The 17,832-nt window shown below is 42.5% G+C and overlaps 1 protein-coding gene across 3 annotated transcripts in view; it reads left to right on the forward strand.

Moving 5' to 3' along the window:
• PCDH19 (protocadherin 19) overlaps positions 1-15,028 on the forward strand; it is a 111,061-nt gene extending 96,033 nt beyond the window's left edge. For 2 of the 3 annotated variants that reach the window (XM_006278630.4, XM_006278631.4), the window contains exon 5: positions 9,163-15,028. In XM_006278630.4, the coding sequence (XP_006278692.1) occupies positions 9,163-9,752 (590 nt within the window). In that variant the 3' untranslated portion in view covers positions 9,753-15,028. The remainder of the gene's footprint in view (positions 1-9,162) is intronic. The other variant, XR_002090415.2, reaches the window with a different exon arrangement.
• Positions 15,029-17,832: the final 2,804 nt, after the last annotated feature.

A 17,832-nucleotide genomic window follows, 5' to 3' on the forward strand; every position in this document is an offset into this window, starting at 1 on the left:
TCCTGGTGAATGAAGGGGGCAGAGGGAGCTCTGATTTTCCATGATAATTGAAAATCAAATGCCAAAATTTATAGGTATTTAGAATTTAGTTTATTATAATGATTGAGGTGCTGGTAGGCTTCCAAATTGGTTTAAAAAATCAGGGAATTTGATATAATCAGGTGGGATAGAGAAGGAAGGAAAGGGGTGTGTGTGGCGCTCTATGTCAAAGAGCAATACACATCTTCTGCCAGCAAAATGGGGTCAGAGGAGGGGCAAGCTGAGGTGCTCTGGGTCAAGATACAAGGGGGTCGTAGGGAGAGGGATTTAACAGTGGGAGTCTACTACAGACCCCCCAACCAAGGGGAGGAGCTGGACCAGGAATTTTCGGACCAGCTTGCAGAGGCACTTAAGGCAAGGGATGTAGTTGTCATGGGTGATCTAAATTACCCAGACATCTGCTGGGAGGAGCAGTCAGCCAGGTGGGACTGTTCTAGGAGGTTCCTGGCCGAGATACAGGACCTCCACTTAACCCAGGAGGTCCACAGTCCCACCAGAGGAAATGCCCTGTTGGACCTGGTCCTGGCCACAGGCAATGATCTGGTAAGGGGGCTCCAGGTCCTTGACCACCCGGGTGATAGCGATCATCGCTTGCTGTAATTCATCATCCAGCGCAGGGTGTCAAGGGCCTACAGCAAGGCAGTAGCCCTAGACTTCAAGAGGGCCAACTTCAACGAGCTGAGGAGATTGGTGGGAGAGGTGATGGGGTTCTCGAGGGCAGGGAAACTCAGTGCCAAAGATGAGTGGTCGTTCCTTAAGGAGGCGATACTCAGGGCCCAAGAGGTGACAATCCCAACAAGAAGCAAGGGGGGCAAGAGTGCCTGAAAGTCTCCCTGGCTCACCAAGGAAGTCCGGGAATACCTGGTTGCCAAAAAGACGGCGTACACCCGGTGGAAGGGGGGGACTATCTCCAAAGAAGAGTATACCTCCACTGCTCAGGCCTGTAGGGAGGCTGTTAGGAAAGCTAAGGCAGACATAGAGCTAGGACTAGCATTCAAGATCAAGGATAATAAAAAGTCCTTTTTCAAATATATAGGGAGGATGAAGAAGGCGCCGGGAAATGTGGGGCCCCTGCAAGATACGCTGGGTCCAGAGGAGGGCCACCCGCATGATCTGGGGGCAGCAGGGCAGACCCTGCAATGAGAGGCTATGGGACCTGAACCTGTTCAGCCTTCAGAAGAGAAGGCTGAGGCTGGACCTTGTGACCCTCTATAAACTCACTAGGGGGGACCAAAAGGGTTTGGGGGAGACCTTGTTTCCCCCAGTGCCCCCCAGGATAACAAGAAATAACGGCCACAGGTTGTTGGAGAGTAGGTTCAGATTAGACATTCGTAGGAACTACTTCACAGTTAGGGTGGCTAGGATCTGGAACCAACTTCCAAGGGAAGTGGTGCTGGCTCCTACCCTGGGGGTCTTTAAGAAGCGGCTTGATGCCTACATATCTAGGGTCACTTGAGCCCAGTTCCTCTCCTGCCCAGGCAGGGAGTCGGACTTGAAGATCTACAAGGTCCCTTCTGACCCTACTTCTATGATTCTGTGATTCTATGATATTTTTAAATAGAGAAAACCAGGATTCCTGGCCTTCACCAATGCTGTGGTGCTTCAGATCACTGTGGCCATTATATTAACTTTGTAAGGATCACTATTGAAGTGCAACACTGACAGCATTGTTGAAAACATCTGTCTGGGCTGAAAGTATAGTTGGAACTGACCAGATGCTCCTCCTTATCCTGCCCTGCAGGCAGCTGGTCCTGCATAAAACCTGGGATGGATTCCTCAGGGGCTGACTCCACTTTGGTTGTTTCAAAATTGTGATCAGGAACATACAAGGAAATTTTTGCAGGAGATCACATGCTGTGCTTTTACACCTCCCTGATAAGGTAGGGTAATGGGTCCAGCAGTACTTTCTGTGCCAGGAAGTAATATACACCAGTCTGTATGTGAGACTTAGGCTATAAGATCCTGGGTGGGAGATGCAGGACTCGCCCAGCTAGGCAGGATGGGTGCAACTCATTAGTTCAAAAATCATCAAGATAAAAGACTGTGGGTCTGTTTTTGAGAGAGAGAGAGAGAGAGCATGAATGGTGCATGCCCCTGCTGGGTGGGGGGGCCACAGCTGTGCCAGTGGCGGCGTGAGCCCAACGATGGTGAGTGGGGACCTCCCGCAGACGCTGCCAACACTGTTGGTGGGGAAGGGGAGGGTGGCGAGCACCGACCAGGGGTTGGCGACCACCCGCAGGCGTCACTGGCAGCGTTGGCGGTGGCCAAGGGTGATTGTGGACTGCCCACAGATGCTGCTGGCAGTGCCGGCAGCGGGGCGGCAAGTGGCGACTGCCTGCGGTGGCGCCTTTTTGCAGGGGGTGCACTGCCCCATGCAGGGGGTGCCCGTGTACCCCTTACGCGTCACCCCTGAGAGAGAGGGATTTGAAGCCATGTCTGAAAGAATCTCGGTATAGGCTTTAGGGGCTAAGCCATAATGCTGAACTGTTTTAAGTACAATCTTGTTCCAACATATTTTGTTCTCAGTTAAGTTTCTGCATAAGATCCAGGACGGGAGGAGACTTAGTGAACCCACTGTGTAGAGTCCTACCTTCATGTGATGCCTCTTCATACTTCTTGCATGCAAGACTGCATGATCATATCCCTTTATACAGTATGGGTCTTATGGGCTGATCCCTCCTACACACCAAGAATGTATATTTTCTTGTGCTCAGCATGTTAGGGACAGATTTTCCAAGGAACTCCCTCCTTATTTACACACAACAGGCTGAGCTCTTTAGAAAATCTAAATCTAGCCATTATTTTATATGTTTTTAAAGCAAATAGTTGCAGTGATCACTCCCACCCATATTCCATTTTGCTAGAGACTTACCTGGCTCATTCCGCTCAGTATTTGCCAGACCAGTGCATTCGACTTCTACAACAGCCCAAGTGAATGTGGCAGTATTCGTATTCAGGTTTGGGCACTGACTTCAACAGGGCCTCCGTTGTAGTGGGAGCAGAGAGGAAATGGGGCAGCAGAGCTGCATTGTTTGTCCTGCTGCTGCAATAAGCCCTGCAGCCCCTTTGGCTAGGGACAGACATTACACATAAACCAGTTTAAGTGATCAGAAATTGGTTTAAACCTGTGACAGAACAGATGTTTTGTGCACATAAACCAGTGTGAAAATGGCTGAAACCACCTTGAGATAAGCCTGGTTGAATGTAGTATCAGACTTAACTGATTTGGGTCAAACCAGTTTATGCAATGTCTGTCCCAGACCCCTTGATGGTTTAAGTTAAACCAAACTCCTCCAGCTTCCCAGCATGCTCTCTGGGCTGAGCGGGGCTCTTTGCTCCATATCAGGGCTGGCCCCTCCCCTCTGCTCCCTGGCTGCAGCTCTGGCAGAGACTGCAAGTGTCTGCCTGGCTTCCCCCTGTTCCTCCCTCATCCCTTCCCCACACCCTGCTAAGCAGGGGTTCCCCAGTTCCCTCTGCCTTACACAGACACCTCTCAGCATTAGAGGGCATACCACATGCTGGCTATGGTCCGTGCTATGGGAGAGGGGACTGTGTCTGCTTAGGGATTTTTGGAGCTAATACAACAGGTCAGCTGCTAATGTCTCTCCATTCCTTCTTTGGAACAAGTTGTTTAAGAAGAGCTTGAACTAATGAGAGAGGCTGTTGTTTTCTGATGATAAATGCTGATAATGCATATGATAAATGCTCTGTCATCAAAGCGGGGAAATCCCTTCCTAATCAAAGCATCCTGTGGAGGCCTGGCCACACCCCCCCCTCAACTCAGTACTGTGGAAGGGAAGGGAGGACTGCTCTAGAGCCCCCTGGGTTCTAGACTGAGCCACTGCAGGCATGTGCCTGCATTTCTGCCTGCATATCTGGGATATTGGTATGGTTACAAACTGATTCAGCCTAGCCAGGTTAGACTAACCTGCAAAGATTGAATCAATTCAGGCTCAGGCTTTTTGAATGTTTGTCCCTAGCCTTTATGACTCTCATCTGCTCCCCTGCCTTTACTTTCTCCTGCCTGTGCCTCATTCAGGTAGTGGTGACCGACTTCCACACTCTGTGAGACTGGCCCCAAAGTTTTCATTCATTGATTCCAGGAAGGCCCCTGTTGGCTGTCTACCCTTTGTGTATGCCTTGTGTGCACTGCTATGTGATTATTATTACCTTTGCTTTGTTTCTCACATTAGGCACATTTTTTGTACAGGCAGTAACAATTGTATTGACTCGGGTGGGTCTAGAGCTGTAAAGAATTTTGTCTCATTTCCAATTGTTAAAAAAATACTGCGATAAACAGGCAGTTTGTGAATGTGAATAAATACTCTGAATAAATACTGTGAGTGCTGTTATGACCGGGCAAGGTGGAGCTCTCTGGGGAAGGAGTAGAAAGAGCAGCACTGTCTGGGGCTTTGTGCTTCCACAGAGCAGGAGCACCCAGAATGCCTCAGGACAGGGGATGAGGGGGTTGTGCTCATGGCTGTACACTTGTGAGTGGGAGTTGCAGCGCTTGCTCTATCAAGCTAAGTACAGTCAGTCAGAAAGTTTGAGGCTGAATGGATTCAACCTTTGCAGGTTAGTTAGTCTAAGCTGTGTAGATTGATCCAATAAGCAAGTGAACAGACATTCACTTTTGATTCCAGAAATGCAGCCACATGCTTGCAGTGGCCCAGGCCAGAAACCAGGATGTGCTAGAGCACGCCTCCCTGCTCAGCTGGAACAGACAGTTTGGGTCATGGCTATCCCATCTGCCCTGCAAGGAGAGGTTTGCAGGGGAGAGGCAAAGTATCCTGGAATGCTGGGGTACTGTGAGTTAACTTGAATCTAGAAAGGATCTGGGACAGAAGTTCAATAAATTGATTTAACCTAAATCAGTTAAGTCTGATACTGCTGCCAACCAGGTTTATCTTAATCCGGTTTTGGCCATTTTGAAAGCAGTTTATGTGCACTGTACTTCTCTTGTGTTACCGATTTGAACCAGTTTGTTTGCAGTTTCTGTCCCTAAGGTGCTCTGCCCCTGGCAGTGTTCTCCTGTGACTGCTGGCTGGTGCATAGGAGGGTTGAAGCTGCTGCCACACATCATACACACTTCTGGGACTGCCCTCCTAGTCACCCTCCCCTTTAGTGCAACCGGAGTACGCAAAGCTTGGTTGTGTTTGCCTTTTTCACACAAGTGCTGGAGGGGGAAAAGCAATCCCTGTTCTTGCTTCTGTTACACCTGACATTTATAACAGAGCTAAGATACAGATGTTAGCAGAGAAGAAGGCGTGAATATCTGCAGGTCACCATACTGGGACAAGGAGCTCTTCTCCTTTATCTTACTAAACTAAATCTGTCTGGTCATCCCTACCATGATGATACATGTGGTATCTGAACAGTAGCATAACGAGGGGTGAGAGACTGGGGCTGCAGCCCTGGCCACCCCCTTAGAGGGATGCAAGAACAGCAGCTGCTGGCCCCATTAATGCCACAGCTGGCCCAGCCACTACTGCTTAGGGCACAGACCCTGGTATTTACACCTCTGTATTTGAGGCTAGGAACAAATGTTGCATTTTTCCTGGTACAAGTTGTGTCTTTATTTGTCCCAGAACACAAGAATCTCAGTGTTGGTATGAACACATATCGTCCTTACAGTCAAGGTTTACTGAACAGCTGAATTCACTGCTACTTTTCTGCCATTGATTCAATGATGCAATCTTGGGACGGCCATTCAGAAGTACTTTGTGATGTCCCTGGACAAACTGTTAGCACTGATCCTGTGAATCTTTTTAGGATTTGTCCTAGGACAACAGACACGAATGTCTGAATGATCACACTTTGTCCTGGGATAAAATATTTTTTCTCAGAACAAATGCAACATCTACTTGTAGCCGGAGGCCCAATCCAGCCCACATCTAAAGGGAGATGTCACTGTTGCCATCTAATGAAGCTTGGAGTAGCATTACTGCCTGCTGGCTAGCAGACTTAGCACAATGAATCAGTGTATTTCAGTCAGTTTTCTAGAGGTTGTGCATGCCCATCATAACAATGGTACAAGAACTGGCACCTGACTGGTAGTTATCCTAGTGAGTGAAATGCATGTGATGCAGAGTTTAAGCCATCTTTTTACTTTGGAAGAGAGTCTTTCCAGAGCAAAGTTGATGCATGTTGTTGGAAACAAGAGATGCAGGGCAAAGTTGTTCTGTGAATAGATGGGGGATTTAGGCCTCAGTTTATCAGTCCCATATCTTTCACAAGGTTCTTTCTTATATATATATATAAAAGAGTGTAAATCTGTGTAAAACTCCCCAGCTATTCTTCTGTCAGTATTTCTGAGTTCTTATCAGTTATTCTGCTAGGTCAGGAGGTGACATGAAAACAAATATGTGACTATTTGTCCAGAACAAATAGCTAAACTTTCACCTCCTAACAGCCACAGGAAAATGTTTTGTAAATGCATAATAGAAAGAAGATGTGCTTAGCAGGCCTTTTTTATTAAAGCTGCAATCAAAATAAAGATTCTTTTGCTATTTCTGAGGCATCTGTTTCCACTTGATCCACAGTAATCAATGACAAAGTGATGTGTTTTAACAGATATATCGAGGGCTGGAATGAATTGGTCAAAAGCAAAATGTTGTTGCATTTAGCTTTAAGGGGTGCAGCTGAGCTTTTTCTTTGGAAGTTAATGCTTTTTTGAAGGACAGTGTAGATTTCATAAGTGTAAATAAAATACTATCGGGATCATCAGTTATGGACCAGCAAATTTGTTTTTCTTAGGAATTTACATAGCAAGGTTTGGTTGAAACCTTGCACCTGGTATTCCATGACAGACTGCTTTTACATACTTTTTACAATGGACTGAGGAGCATATGAGTTCTAGTGACATAGTCAAGGTCACACAGCACAAGAAACCAGAATCTCATCAGAGGTTAGAACCCAAGGTACTTCTGAACGCCCTCCAGCCACCTCTGGCAGCTAGACTACACAACCTTGGATTTCTCTAGCATACTTCTGATGTTAAGGTGTGGATAAAAAGGCAGACAGCGCTATGTTCTGAGCAACCCTTTATTTTGCTTTAGTCACTGAAAGTAACAAAATTAAAGTATAAGAACATTGGCTTTTACATCCGGATGCAGGTTGTCCTGCATGTAAAGCTTAGAGCATCAATTTCTGAGAATGCTAGCAAGAAGGCTACTGAGACCCAGACCTCCTACACAGCCCCATAGCATCACCTTTTGTACAACGGGGTAGCTGCTGGAATGTAAGGAGCAGTGAACATTTTTTTACATAGATTTTTAATGAATTGGTTTCTTTTTCTTTTATTTCTTTTATTTTTTTGGGATTTGCTTTTTCCTTGTAGAGTCTCCAGAAGTGTTAAGCTGCTCATATTTTGGTGCATTGTGTTATGTGCTGAGAATTTTTATCAGCTGCCCTTGTGCTAGAATGTGGTGGAAATACAAATGTATCTGAAAAGCTGAGGTTATATACACAGATGTACAAAGCATCAAAATGAACTGCTTTCAAATGGACAGGAAACAAACCAAAGCTGATTGTGCATCTTCACGAGGTTCAATATATCAAACCAACAAGGACTAAATGCTTTATTATTAGCATTAACTCTTACGACACTGTTTTTTTTTAAACTTTGCTCATATACAGATTACAATATAAATGAGCTACATATTTTTTTTATCCTGAAAGGGGTTTGCTTTGAAGGGTTTGCTAAATTGTCTGCAGGTATAAGTTCTGATCAAATGGAAGAAATGCTAGGATCACTAGTACATATTGAAAGAATTGGGGCATTGTTGGTATGAAATGATGCTTTGTGCTTAGGCCAAGGTAGTAGAAGTCAAAACCCATGCTTCCAGCTCTGTTACTGAATTACACTGTGACCATAGATAAGCCACTTAACTGCTCTCTGCCTCAGTTTCCCCATCTGTAAAATAGAATATTTTCCAAGCCCACAGAGAATTGTGCAGCTAATTAGGAGAGAAATTATCCCTTAATGCAAATGTAGAAATCCCTAAATGATACAGAACCACTGCATGTCTGTTATACAACATGACTGGCTACAGGATGGTTACTTGGGAAATCTACACCCTGTGTGTATCATAGAAGTGGCTGGTTTTGTGGGTTATGTAGCTCCATTTAGCACATATTCCAGCAGAGTAGGCTGTGGTTGCTGTAAACACTAAGTGGCTCTACTTGGTTCTGGGTTGGATGTAGACCCTCTATGTCAGTCCTGTGTTATCTGGGGTTTGCACAGAGGTTGCAGATGTGACTCAGAGCTGATAAAGAGCTTTGAGATCTGTAGAGAGAAAGTCCTAGAGAAGCACAAAATATTATCCCATATATATTAAAAATAGAAAATGTTGCTGGGGCAGTTTTATGTTCAGGAGCAGATGGCAGGAAAAGGATCTTCATTATTCCTATCCGAAGGAAGATCAAGTGCTGGAAGTGACAAATTGAATCTTCAGTGGAGCTACTGGTGCTGGGTGTTTACAAAGTCTCCGAGATTGAGTGGGAGGCAAAAAGGAATTAAGCAATGTGTAAAAATAAACAGAACAAACAACTAAAAAAAGCCCCCACCCCAACCCCAGCTGTCATGTAGAACCAAGTGAAAAGCATGCTGGCTTTTAGCATTGGTTACTGAGGACAAAAAAAGGCTGACTCTGAGCAGCTTGACACACAGGACAAACCTGTTTTAATTTATTTCTTATCAAAACTTGTTTTCCTTTAGGTTTTAGTTCTGTCAGCAGCAGCAGCAGAAAAACAAATGACACACAACTTATTGGAAATTGAACTTCAGACTGTTAAAATAATAAAAAAGTGGCAATAAAAATTCCCCTTTAAAAATGTTACCTTAAAAATGTTTGCTGTTTGTTGTAAAAACATTCACATTTATGTAGAAATAATAGATAAAGGCCTGATCCTACAAAACAAGTCAATATTGATTTTCTGCTGCATATGATGCTGACAACTGTGGTATGGATGCGCAGAGAAAAAACACTATGGCCATCGCCATGGTAGCTGATGAGACTTCAGTGTTGGTGTCAATACAGTACCCCGTGAGTAAGAGCTATAGGGTCAACTTCCAGAAAGAAAGTTATCAATTTTATAAGCCATTGTATTTTCTTCATGCAGATCAGAATGAAGGATTTCACTGTAGGGAAGAGTGCCGGATCCTTGGTCACTCTGACAGATGCTGGATGCCCCGGAACTCTGTCCCCAGTCGTGCAAAATCACCTGAGCATGGAAGGAACGTCATTGCACTCTCCATAGAAGCTACCACTGTGGATACAGAACCTTACGAAGACTGTAGCACAAAAAGAACTTTTGCAACATTTGGCAAAGAAGGGAGCGAACCCCTCACTGAGGAGCGGGTTGTCAACCTGAAAGGAAAAAGAACAGTGGATCTGCCTATCTGCAGCCCAAAGGTAAATGGCGCAGTCCGCGAGGCAGGGAATGGCTGTGAAGCCATGAGCCCGGTTACATCACCCCTCCATCTGAAGAGCCCCTTGTCTAGCAAACCTTCAGTGTCCTATAACATAATGCACTGCTCAGTAAACCGTGACCTGGAGCAATTTGTAAACAATGGCCCTTCTCGGCCTACGGAGGCAGAGCCTAGAGGGGCAGACAGTGAAAATGTAATGCATGAAATTAACCCACTTCTGCAAGAATGTAGAGAAAAGGACTCTCCAGGAGTGAAGAGACTAAAAGACATAGTACTCTAAACATCACCATATAGCAAGGAGAAACGACACCACTACAAACGCATATTGTTTTTAATTGCTGACCAATGATTCACAACTTGCTGTATTTAAAAGCTTTCCCTAAATGTATTGTTTATAAATGAAGCTATTGTTAATGTGACAATCCCACTTGTTTCTACAGGCAGCAGGGGTGTTCAGTTTAAGCAAATTAGCTCATTTTTCTTTTTTCTTGTTGGGGTGGGGCAAAGATAAGATCAGTTCAGTTGTAAGAAGTATTATGTATTAAGTATTTTGAATTTATATATTTTTATATCTCAGAATTCTAATATAAATTACCATTCTTTGTAAAAGATTGAATTGAAAACTTCTCCAGTCATCTTTAGTAATCACTATGACGTGGGCATTTCTTGTGTATAACTGTTAAAATAGCAATTCAGTGACTTTTAATATTCACCCAACAAAGTTGTTTGTACTTTTAAAATGTTGCTACTTTGCTATGGACACCCCTGCATTAAGAATCCTTTTGCTGTCACATGCTTATCTGTACTATTCTCGTATTTGATATTGCAAATTACTGTATGTCTAGTGATGGCAAAAGGCTTTTGAGTGCAAACAAAACAGAACAAAATACCACAAACATTATATTTAACACTTGGGGAAACTGCAAATTTCAGAGCCAATGTAGCAAGTGTTTGTTCCCCTTTCTCATTACCCCTTGCATCCTTCACTGTAATTCCTAGGGCTACAGAAGATCATTGCAGAAAGTCATTTTGGAGATACTCTGCCTGGTTTTCCAGTTGTCAGATGCACTGTGCTGAACATTTTATGATATCTGTTTCTTTATTGTAATTTCAAGCCACCACATGGAAAAGTTTCTTCAGGAGTCCCTAAATTGAGATATTCCCTGTCTCTAATCATCTCAGAGTCAAAGCAATGGAATTATTTAAGAGATCTAAATTAGCATCTCTGTTAGACACACACGTCGTGATTGAACATTTTCCAATCATGATTATGCTAAATGAGTGTGTGTGTGTGTATGTATGTATCTCATCATGGGATGGATTTTAGAGTTATTATTTCTCTTTTTCCCTGCATTATAAATAGGTATAGAGTAAGCAATAGCAGATACATTTAGGAACAGACAGGTGAAATATAACAACACTACTAATCAAATGAATGTGCCTTCCACATGGAGAGAAAATTAAAGTGATTCATAATTTTTTCTCATCACTAAGTATATATTTTGCATGGTTATGAATTTGCATATATACAATTGATTTTGAAAAGACCAAGTCCATTCCATCTACTTCACTTTAACAGCCATTTTATAGAATGGAAAGGCATGAGGATTTTCACAGAATTGTATATTCTCTACTTTCTTGTAATGGGTAATTCTTCAAATAGGTTTTGAGTGGGTGGGCTGGTAGGGGTTAGTACATTATTCTTAACCCTTCATAGGACAGATTTTTCTACTCAAAAGAATATTCCGTAGAGATTAAAAGTTAACTATGAGGAGGGAAACAATAAAGACACTGCTAATAAACTGCAAATAATGGTTTCTAGAGAAACAATCTTTCTAGGCGTCACATGTTTTGATAATATATTCGTTACTTTGATTTATTTAAATTAAAAACGTCAACAGGAAAACAGGCTCCAATCTTTATTTTCCTAAAAAACAAATAAGCTCAAGTCATTTCTTTAGAGAAGATGAATCAAATGAATATGATTAAGTTTGAGCTTCTCTAAAATGGGTTCCCAGTTGTTACATTACCAGTACATTTTGAAAATACCCTATAAAAAGTAACTTCTAATGTAATTACTAGAGCTTTCTTTTCTGGTGTTAATTACTACCTCATGCAAGCTGAATCCTATGAGCTGGTGTGACTGCATGCATCCCTCTAAAATGGAACCATGCTTCCTTCCTTCCATTACCTTCACTGGGAAGTTTGATTCATTTTCTTTTAAATAGTACATTCTTTTCATTCTAGTTTTGTTTCATATCTGAGTACTGTACTGCTGTCATTGAATATATAATTTTTTGGAAATAGATGTATATGATTATATGAGCAATAGAGGAAACAGGGTGGTATGGGGTTTTATAGAGATTTGCCTATAATTACTAGGCTGGGTGTTTTGTTTGTTCTGATGTTACTTTCTGATGGCTTTATTCATAGGCATTTAAAGTCTCTTTACTGAGCCACAGGAGGTTCTTGGGTGTCCCTGATTAGTTAGCTGCAGAAGCTAATCCTGGTTGGCCTGATATACAATTTTTGAAAGAAGCATTTTTGTGTGCATGTGTGGGAGCAGTAACCCAGCCTCATTCTATGGTATCACCCCTCCAACACACACGTCCCTTGTTCATATAGCTCCCAAAATGGCAATCCTGCAACCTTTGGCATGAGGATGTCTCCCAAACTGTTTTGATTTGGCCAGCTGATAAGATGAGTTGAAGTTTCCTTGACATTCTTAATGATTCCTGAAGAGGGGAGGAGTTCTTCACAAACCCATGAGTTTCATGACTAGAATTTTTTTACAAAGCCCATGAGGCCTGTTGTTCCTGTAACAAATTAGTGAACCTAACAGTTTAATTCAGCTTGTATTTTGAGTTTTTAATTTTTCAGGTGCCCAAATATAAATTAAATCAGGGGGAGCTGGTTTGTCAAATGATACAAACTGAACATGTCCAAGCTCCTCCAGACGGAACAGGGTGTAGGTCTCATGGTGCTTGTAAGTCACCTGATAAGAACTAGACCAACAGGTGACTGGTTTCCAAGAGGTGCTTCCCAGAAATGAGTTGGAGGTAGAGAGCCAGCACTTGATGGATGTATAGCCTCTGTTCCTTAGCTTCTCCTACATCTCCAGGTATACAACAGGTAGAGATGTATGTGCTATGTATACTTGCCTGGCCTTGCTTCCATTTAATCTGGCTCCCTGGCATGAGAGAGGTTGGAGCAGAGTGCTGGCTGACATCCAACACTGACCAGTATCATTATTCTTGCTTTGGCTGACCAAGGCCTTGATCCAGCTTCACTGAACTCTCCCATTGACTTCCATGGAGGCTATGCTAGGACTTAACATCCCAAAACCAGATAATTTTACAGAGGGCTTTTACACTATCCTTTACAGACCTGGGAGAAACTATCAATCAGGGTGAGGGAGGGGGGAGGACAGCTAATTAACACCGATTCTCCTGGCCCTGATCACTGTGCTGCAGATCTGTGCAAATTGGACCATCCTATTCCACCACCTTCTTCCTATCTAAAAATATAATAGATAGTGGCTGTACTGTCAACTAATTGGTGGGTGTAGAATGCATGGGAGAGGCCAGCTGTTAATTTCTGCTAAACATGGGCCTTTATTATGCTGCTACCACTAGTGTGGTGTTTGGGTGAAAATAGATGCTAACTGAAAAGAAAAAGAAAGCATTTCTCTAATTCACCCAGAGGAAATGTTCCTTGTTACTCTGAATAAAAGCTCAGCCCAGAAAATGTGAAATAATTCTGTTTTAAAAGAGAGGTATTAAAGAGGTCAGTAAGCCCTGATGCCTCCAAGACAGTCATTTAAACAGCAGTCTCTTCCACCCTGGCCTGTGCTGCAGCTAGGGATGTAGAGTGAGCAGAAGGCAGCTCCTAGACATATTGTTATCATGTGGAAAGAAAGAGAAACCAGGGAAGAACAGGTAAAGATTTGTCAGCCACGCGAGTCGTACCTCTTTTCTAGGTATTTTATATTGTCAGTTTTTTTCTTTTTTGTTATTCCATATCAGTCCAGATTTTCTGGCTGAGCTCTGTTAAATTTTGTTAGTTAAGCTATAGCCACATTTAGATACAGCTGCCCCAAAATCACATTTTTTTTTTTGTGTGGAGAAGTTGTAACTAACACATCCCTTGGTAACTTAAACTGTCATCCAATTTGACTTAGGAAAATAATTTTAATATAATTGCCCTCCTTACCCCCCATATATTTCTTTGTGGCAAACTTGCTCTGCCGACCTATTAACACAGGCAATAAAAAATTTTTAGTATTTTATACCAAGTGTAAGGAAGGCCTGATTTTCAGAGGTACCAATGATCCCCAACTCCAAATGAAACCAATGTTGTATTGTGCGCTTAGCACCTCCTAGAGATCAGACCTCAAAGGTACCGTGTGTGAGTGAAGACATGACATGCTCTGTTGGAAATGTAACATTTACCTACTCCATAAAATAAGTTTAGAAAATTATTTCAGAAATGGAATTTTCCTCTTCTTTACATTGACACCCATTACAGCAGTGGTTTTGTTTTTATGCTAGAACATACAATGGGGGACTATGAGGGGCAGGGGAGGGAAGACCGTCAGTTGAAACCCCCCCCCCCCCATAATCTATGAGCACTTAATGCATTATCTTGATGAAGTTGTCCCTGTTTTCTTGCAAAACTGGAGATGGCCTGTGGATCACACGTTGTGCAGAAGTGAATTACTTTTTTTAAACAGGAAACAAGTTGCTTTTGTAAAGAACACACTGTTTGATTAATATGTTGAAATTACTCTAGGGGGAAAAAACTAATTACAAATGGAAACACATTTGTCTGTCATTGGGGAAAATTGATGATCTTGTTTCTACAGCTGCTTTTGCAGCTACAGGTAATCTAATCCAATTTGTGAGTTGCAGTTAACCTTAGCAGACAAAACCCAGCTAACTCCACTCTAAGCACTGGTGAAATTTAATCTTATACTGAGATCAGCTGATGTTCAGCTGGTATGAGGTGGGATATAGTCTTTAATGACAAAGAGCTGACCTAGTGCAAGCTAGTTTTCAGCAACAAATACTTCCTTGCTATTTAAATGCTAAGGTATTAGTTACAGAATGTCTTAAGTCTTACAGCTACTAGCTTCTGTAGCCCGGAGAACCATCCTGATGACACCATTACTGTTCATCTGCCCAAGGAGGGCAGGATTTCAGTGGGACTTTAGTACAGTACGTTTCATCATGGTGTCTCTGTTGCTGATTATACGAAGAATAAATTGTTGTATATGCTGATATGTATGTTATGTACATTTTCACAGTGATTGAATCATTGTAAACAAAAAAATGAAAAAAGAATCACCATTCTGTCTATTTTATGAAGATAAAGCAGCTTTATTAAATTATTACAATTCTGTTTCAAAATGGTGTACCTGCCACAATGTTTCTTTCATCTGATGAGAATTTTGTTTTCTACTTAAATGTGATTTTTTTTTCCTCTGCTTTGAGAATCTAATGCATTTTAGTATTAAAGGCAATTATTGAATAAAATGGAAAATAAGTGTTTGGTTAACTCTGGCTAAGTGGGTTTGCTTGTGGCTGACTCGGGTTGTCTGTCTTACAGAAACCAAAGTGAATCTAGGTTTTCACACGGTCTCATCTTAAACCAGTGGAATTCCAACTGGTGTTAAAATAGATACTGTAATATTTAGAGACAGTGACTCAGCTTTTAAGAAATGGACTCAGTGTGAGGTGCTGAAATATCAGATCTGGAAGAGGATGGCTAAAGGAGAAATTCATCCCAGTACATATGTATCAAGTGCTTCTTTCTTTGAAACTCCATTTATGCCCCCTGCCCTGGGGATGGCTTAGAGGTGATTTTAGGAAGGAAAAAAAAAGTGGGTCATGCCCTTTTCTAATCTCTGTTATTTGTAAGGAAGTCCTGAAAATTTTCCTCTACTTTTTTTTCTATCGTAGAAATATTAGGGAGGTCAAGTCTGACCTTCCGTGGCTTTGTGAGAGGTCTCTTTGGAGGACCTACAGAAGCAGATTTGGAACTTCCTCAGCCCTTAATTGATGGTCTATTTCTATTTTTCATTGGTTCTGAGGCCATGCTGGTCAGTGTAGTGCCTGAGTGCTTTTGAAAAGGAGGGGGTAAATTTTACTCATGAGAGGGTTGTTGCTGGCCATTTTTTGTTAACTTGATCTGTGGCTCAATGTAATGACACTTGATGCTGGAATTCTAGTGAACAATTCAAAGCAAAGAAAAAATAGCTGTCTGTTGGGGACCATTTGAGTTTCTTTAGAAATAAGTGAGAAAGCATAGGTGGTGGTGGTGATAGAAATAATAGTTTAAAAATGGATTTGTATTTGCTGTCTTTATCTTTGAAGCAACGGCTAAGGTTACAGGTTAGAAAAGTATGACCACGGTACAATAGTAATAGCTCCTGCAGGCTTTTCCTTTTAAAAACAGCTGTGTTCTTAGATGTAACACTTGGGTCATAAGAAGAAAATCACTCCACACTGCACTGTGTGGTGGAAAATACCTATGCTTGGAAATTGAATTTTCCGAAGAAATCCATACAGCCTGGATCTGATATTCTCTGCGCACTCAAAACTCCTACTGCCTTTAATTTAGAGCATTAAGGGGAGGAAGGAGTGCAGGGTTTCAGGCCTGAGTGGGCTTTTAATTAAAAAACATTAATTGGGGCTAAAATTGCCCCATTTTGGAGGTTCTGTACTCTGCCCTCTGCACCACTTAAAACCCACATCAAAGACTTTACCCATGCATAGGGAGTCGATTTCAGCCATGCATTTATAGGCTTTTACCATAAGGATTGATTTTAGTAAATTAATTTTTAACATTAAATTCTGTAGGCTGTTCATTTCCTTTTGAATGCTGGCAAGTAGACTTCCATGGCCAGAAGAGCATCTGAGTCAGTCTTTTCCACGAGAGTCCCAGGCTTTCAAAACAGCTCAGCACATTGAACTGTCACAGACCTTTCCATTAGTGTCACCAAGAGAGAGAATGGGGCCAAGCACTTTTATTTGTTCTTAAGTCATTTTGTATCATGACAGAGCCCAGGAACCCCACTGGAGGATCAGGGCCTGCTGTACCACATGCTGTACAGGCAATTAGCAGAGAAGATGTCTTTCTGCTTCAATCTGGGTGGTAGTTTGACATGGGTGTACAGTGGAGACATGGGGATAAGGAGACACCAAATGAAGAGTTTAGCACAAAAATGGAAGACAGATTTTAAAGTCAGATTTACCTAGAAACCTAAATGGGAACCAAGGTCCTCTGCAAAACTGGTTTCACTTGTAGGAGCTGAACCCTTGGAAACCTAGCCCCACATATCTGTTAGGGCTGTGTAAATCTGTGCCAGCCCTGAGTGTAGTTTGACTGAGTGAAATTTGCCATAATAGAAGCCCCATAGAAAAAGCCCATAAAACCCCCAAACCTCTTGGCTTTAGGTGATCCATCATGGTGCAGTGACTTGTGTACTACATAAGCCCTTATTATATGGGCACATATTACTTTTAATATGTGGTTTACATCATGTGGAGATCGTTGTATGAATCTTTTGCACTGTGGTCCACCTTCTCCCCTTTGGGCTAAGGATAGACTACACTATTTTTTTCTGTGGAAATTTGCTGACATAGGCTTTTCACTGATGCAGCTCTAACATTAGTACTGATGGTAAGAGCACTAGCATAGGATATAGAGAGTTGTACTGCCATGTGGCTTAACCCTGCCCCCAGGAAACACTACAGTAAGAAAGCTGGTGAATATTGTTGCTATACCTATGCAGGGGAATTTTCTCAGATTAAGGGGTAGGATTTCATCACATATTAAAATGAAATAAAGGGACATGATCAAGTGAAGAGGGTGTCCTTGACAGTCTATCCTGCTTCAGTAACAACTCCTGTGTGATCCACCAGACAAACAGAACCTCACTCCCTACATTGGACTGGGTGAGGTTGAGAAGACTTAGAAATAGCTTTTACTGCTCTTGTGGGTGTGAGAAGAGAGAGGAACCTCCTGGGTGATTTAGAGGCAGTGTTGATGAAGATCTCATCATTGCTTCACAGCTAAAAAGTTTCCTGTAATTCAAGGCCTGGCTGGTGGGTTGTGAACAGAAGCATTCTGGAACTTTGGAACGAGTGAGGAGATCTAGACCCAATGACACTATAATTGAAGTGGGGGTGGGCTGGTAGGTAGGTTCCCTACCCTGTGCTCCTTTCCTGATCTTCTTGGCCTTCTGCTTCCTGCTCTATGCTCACTGCCTGATCTCCTCCTCTGCCTTCTGCTGTGCTGCCTGTCCCCTCCCTGATCAGCTGTTGTGCCACAGGTTAGCCATCTCTGCATTAGAAGAC

Source organism: Alligator mississippiensis, chromosome 8, assembly GCF_030867095.1.
Source record: "Alligator mississippiensis isolate rAllMis1 chromosome 8, rAllMis1, whole genome shotgun sequence".
Lineage (NCBI taxonomy): Eukaryota > Metazoa > Chordata > Crocodylia > Alligatoridae > Alligator > Alligator mississippiensis.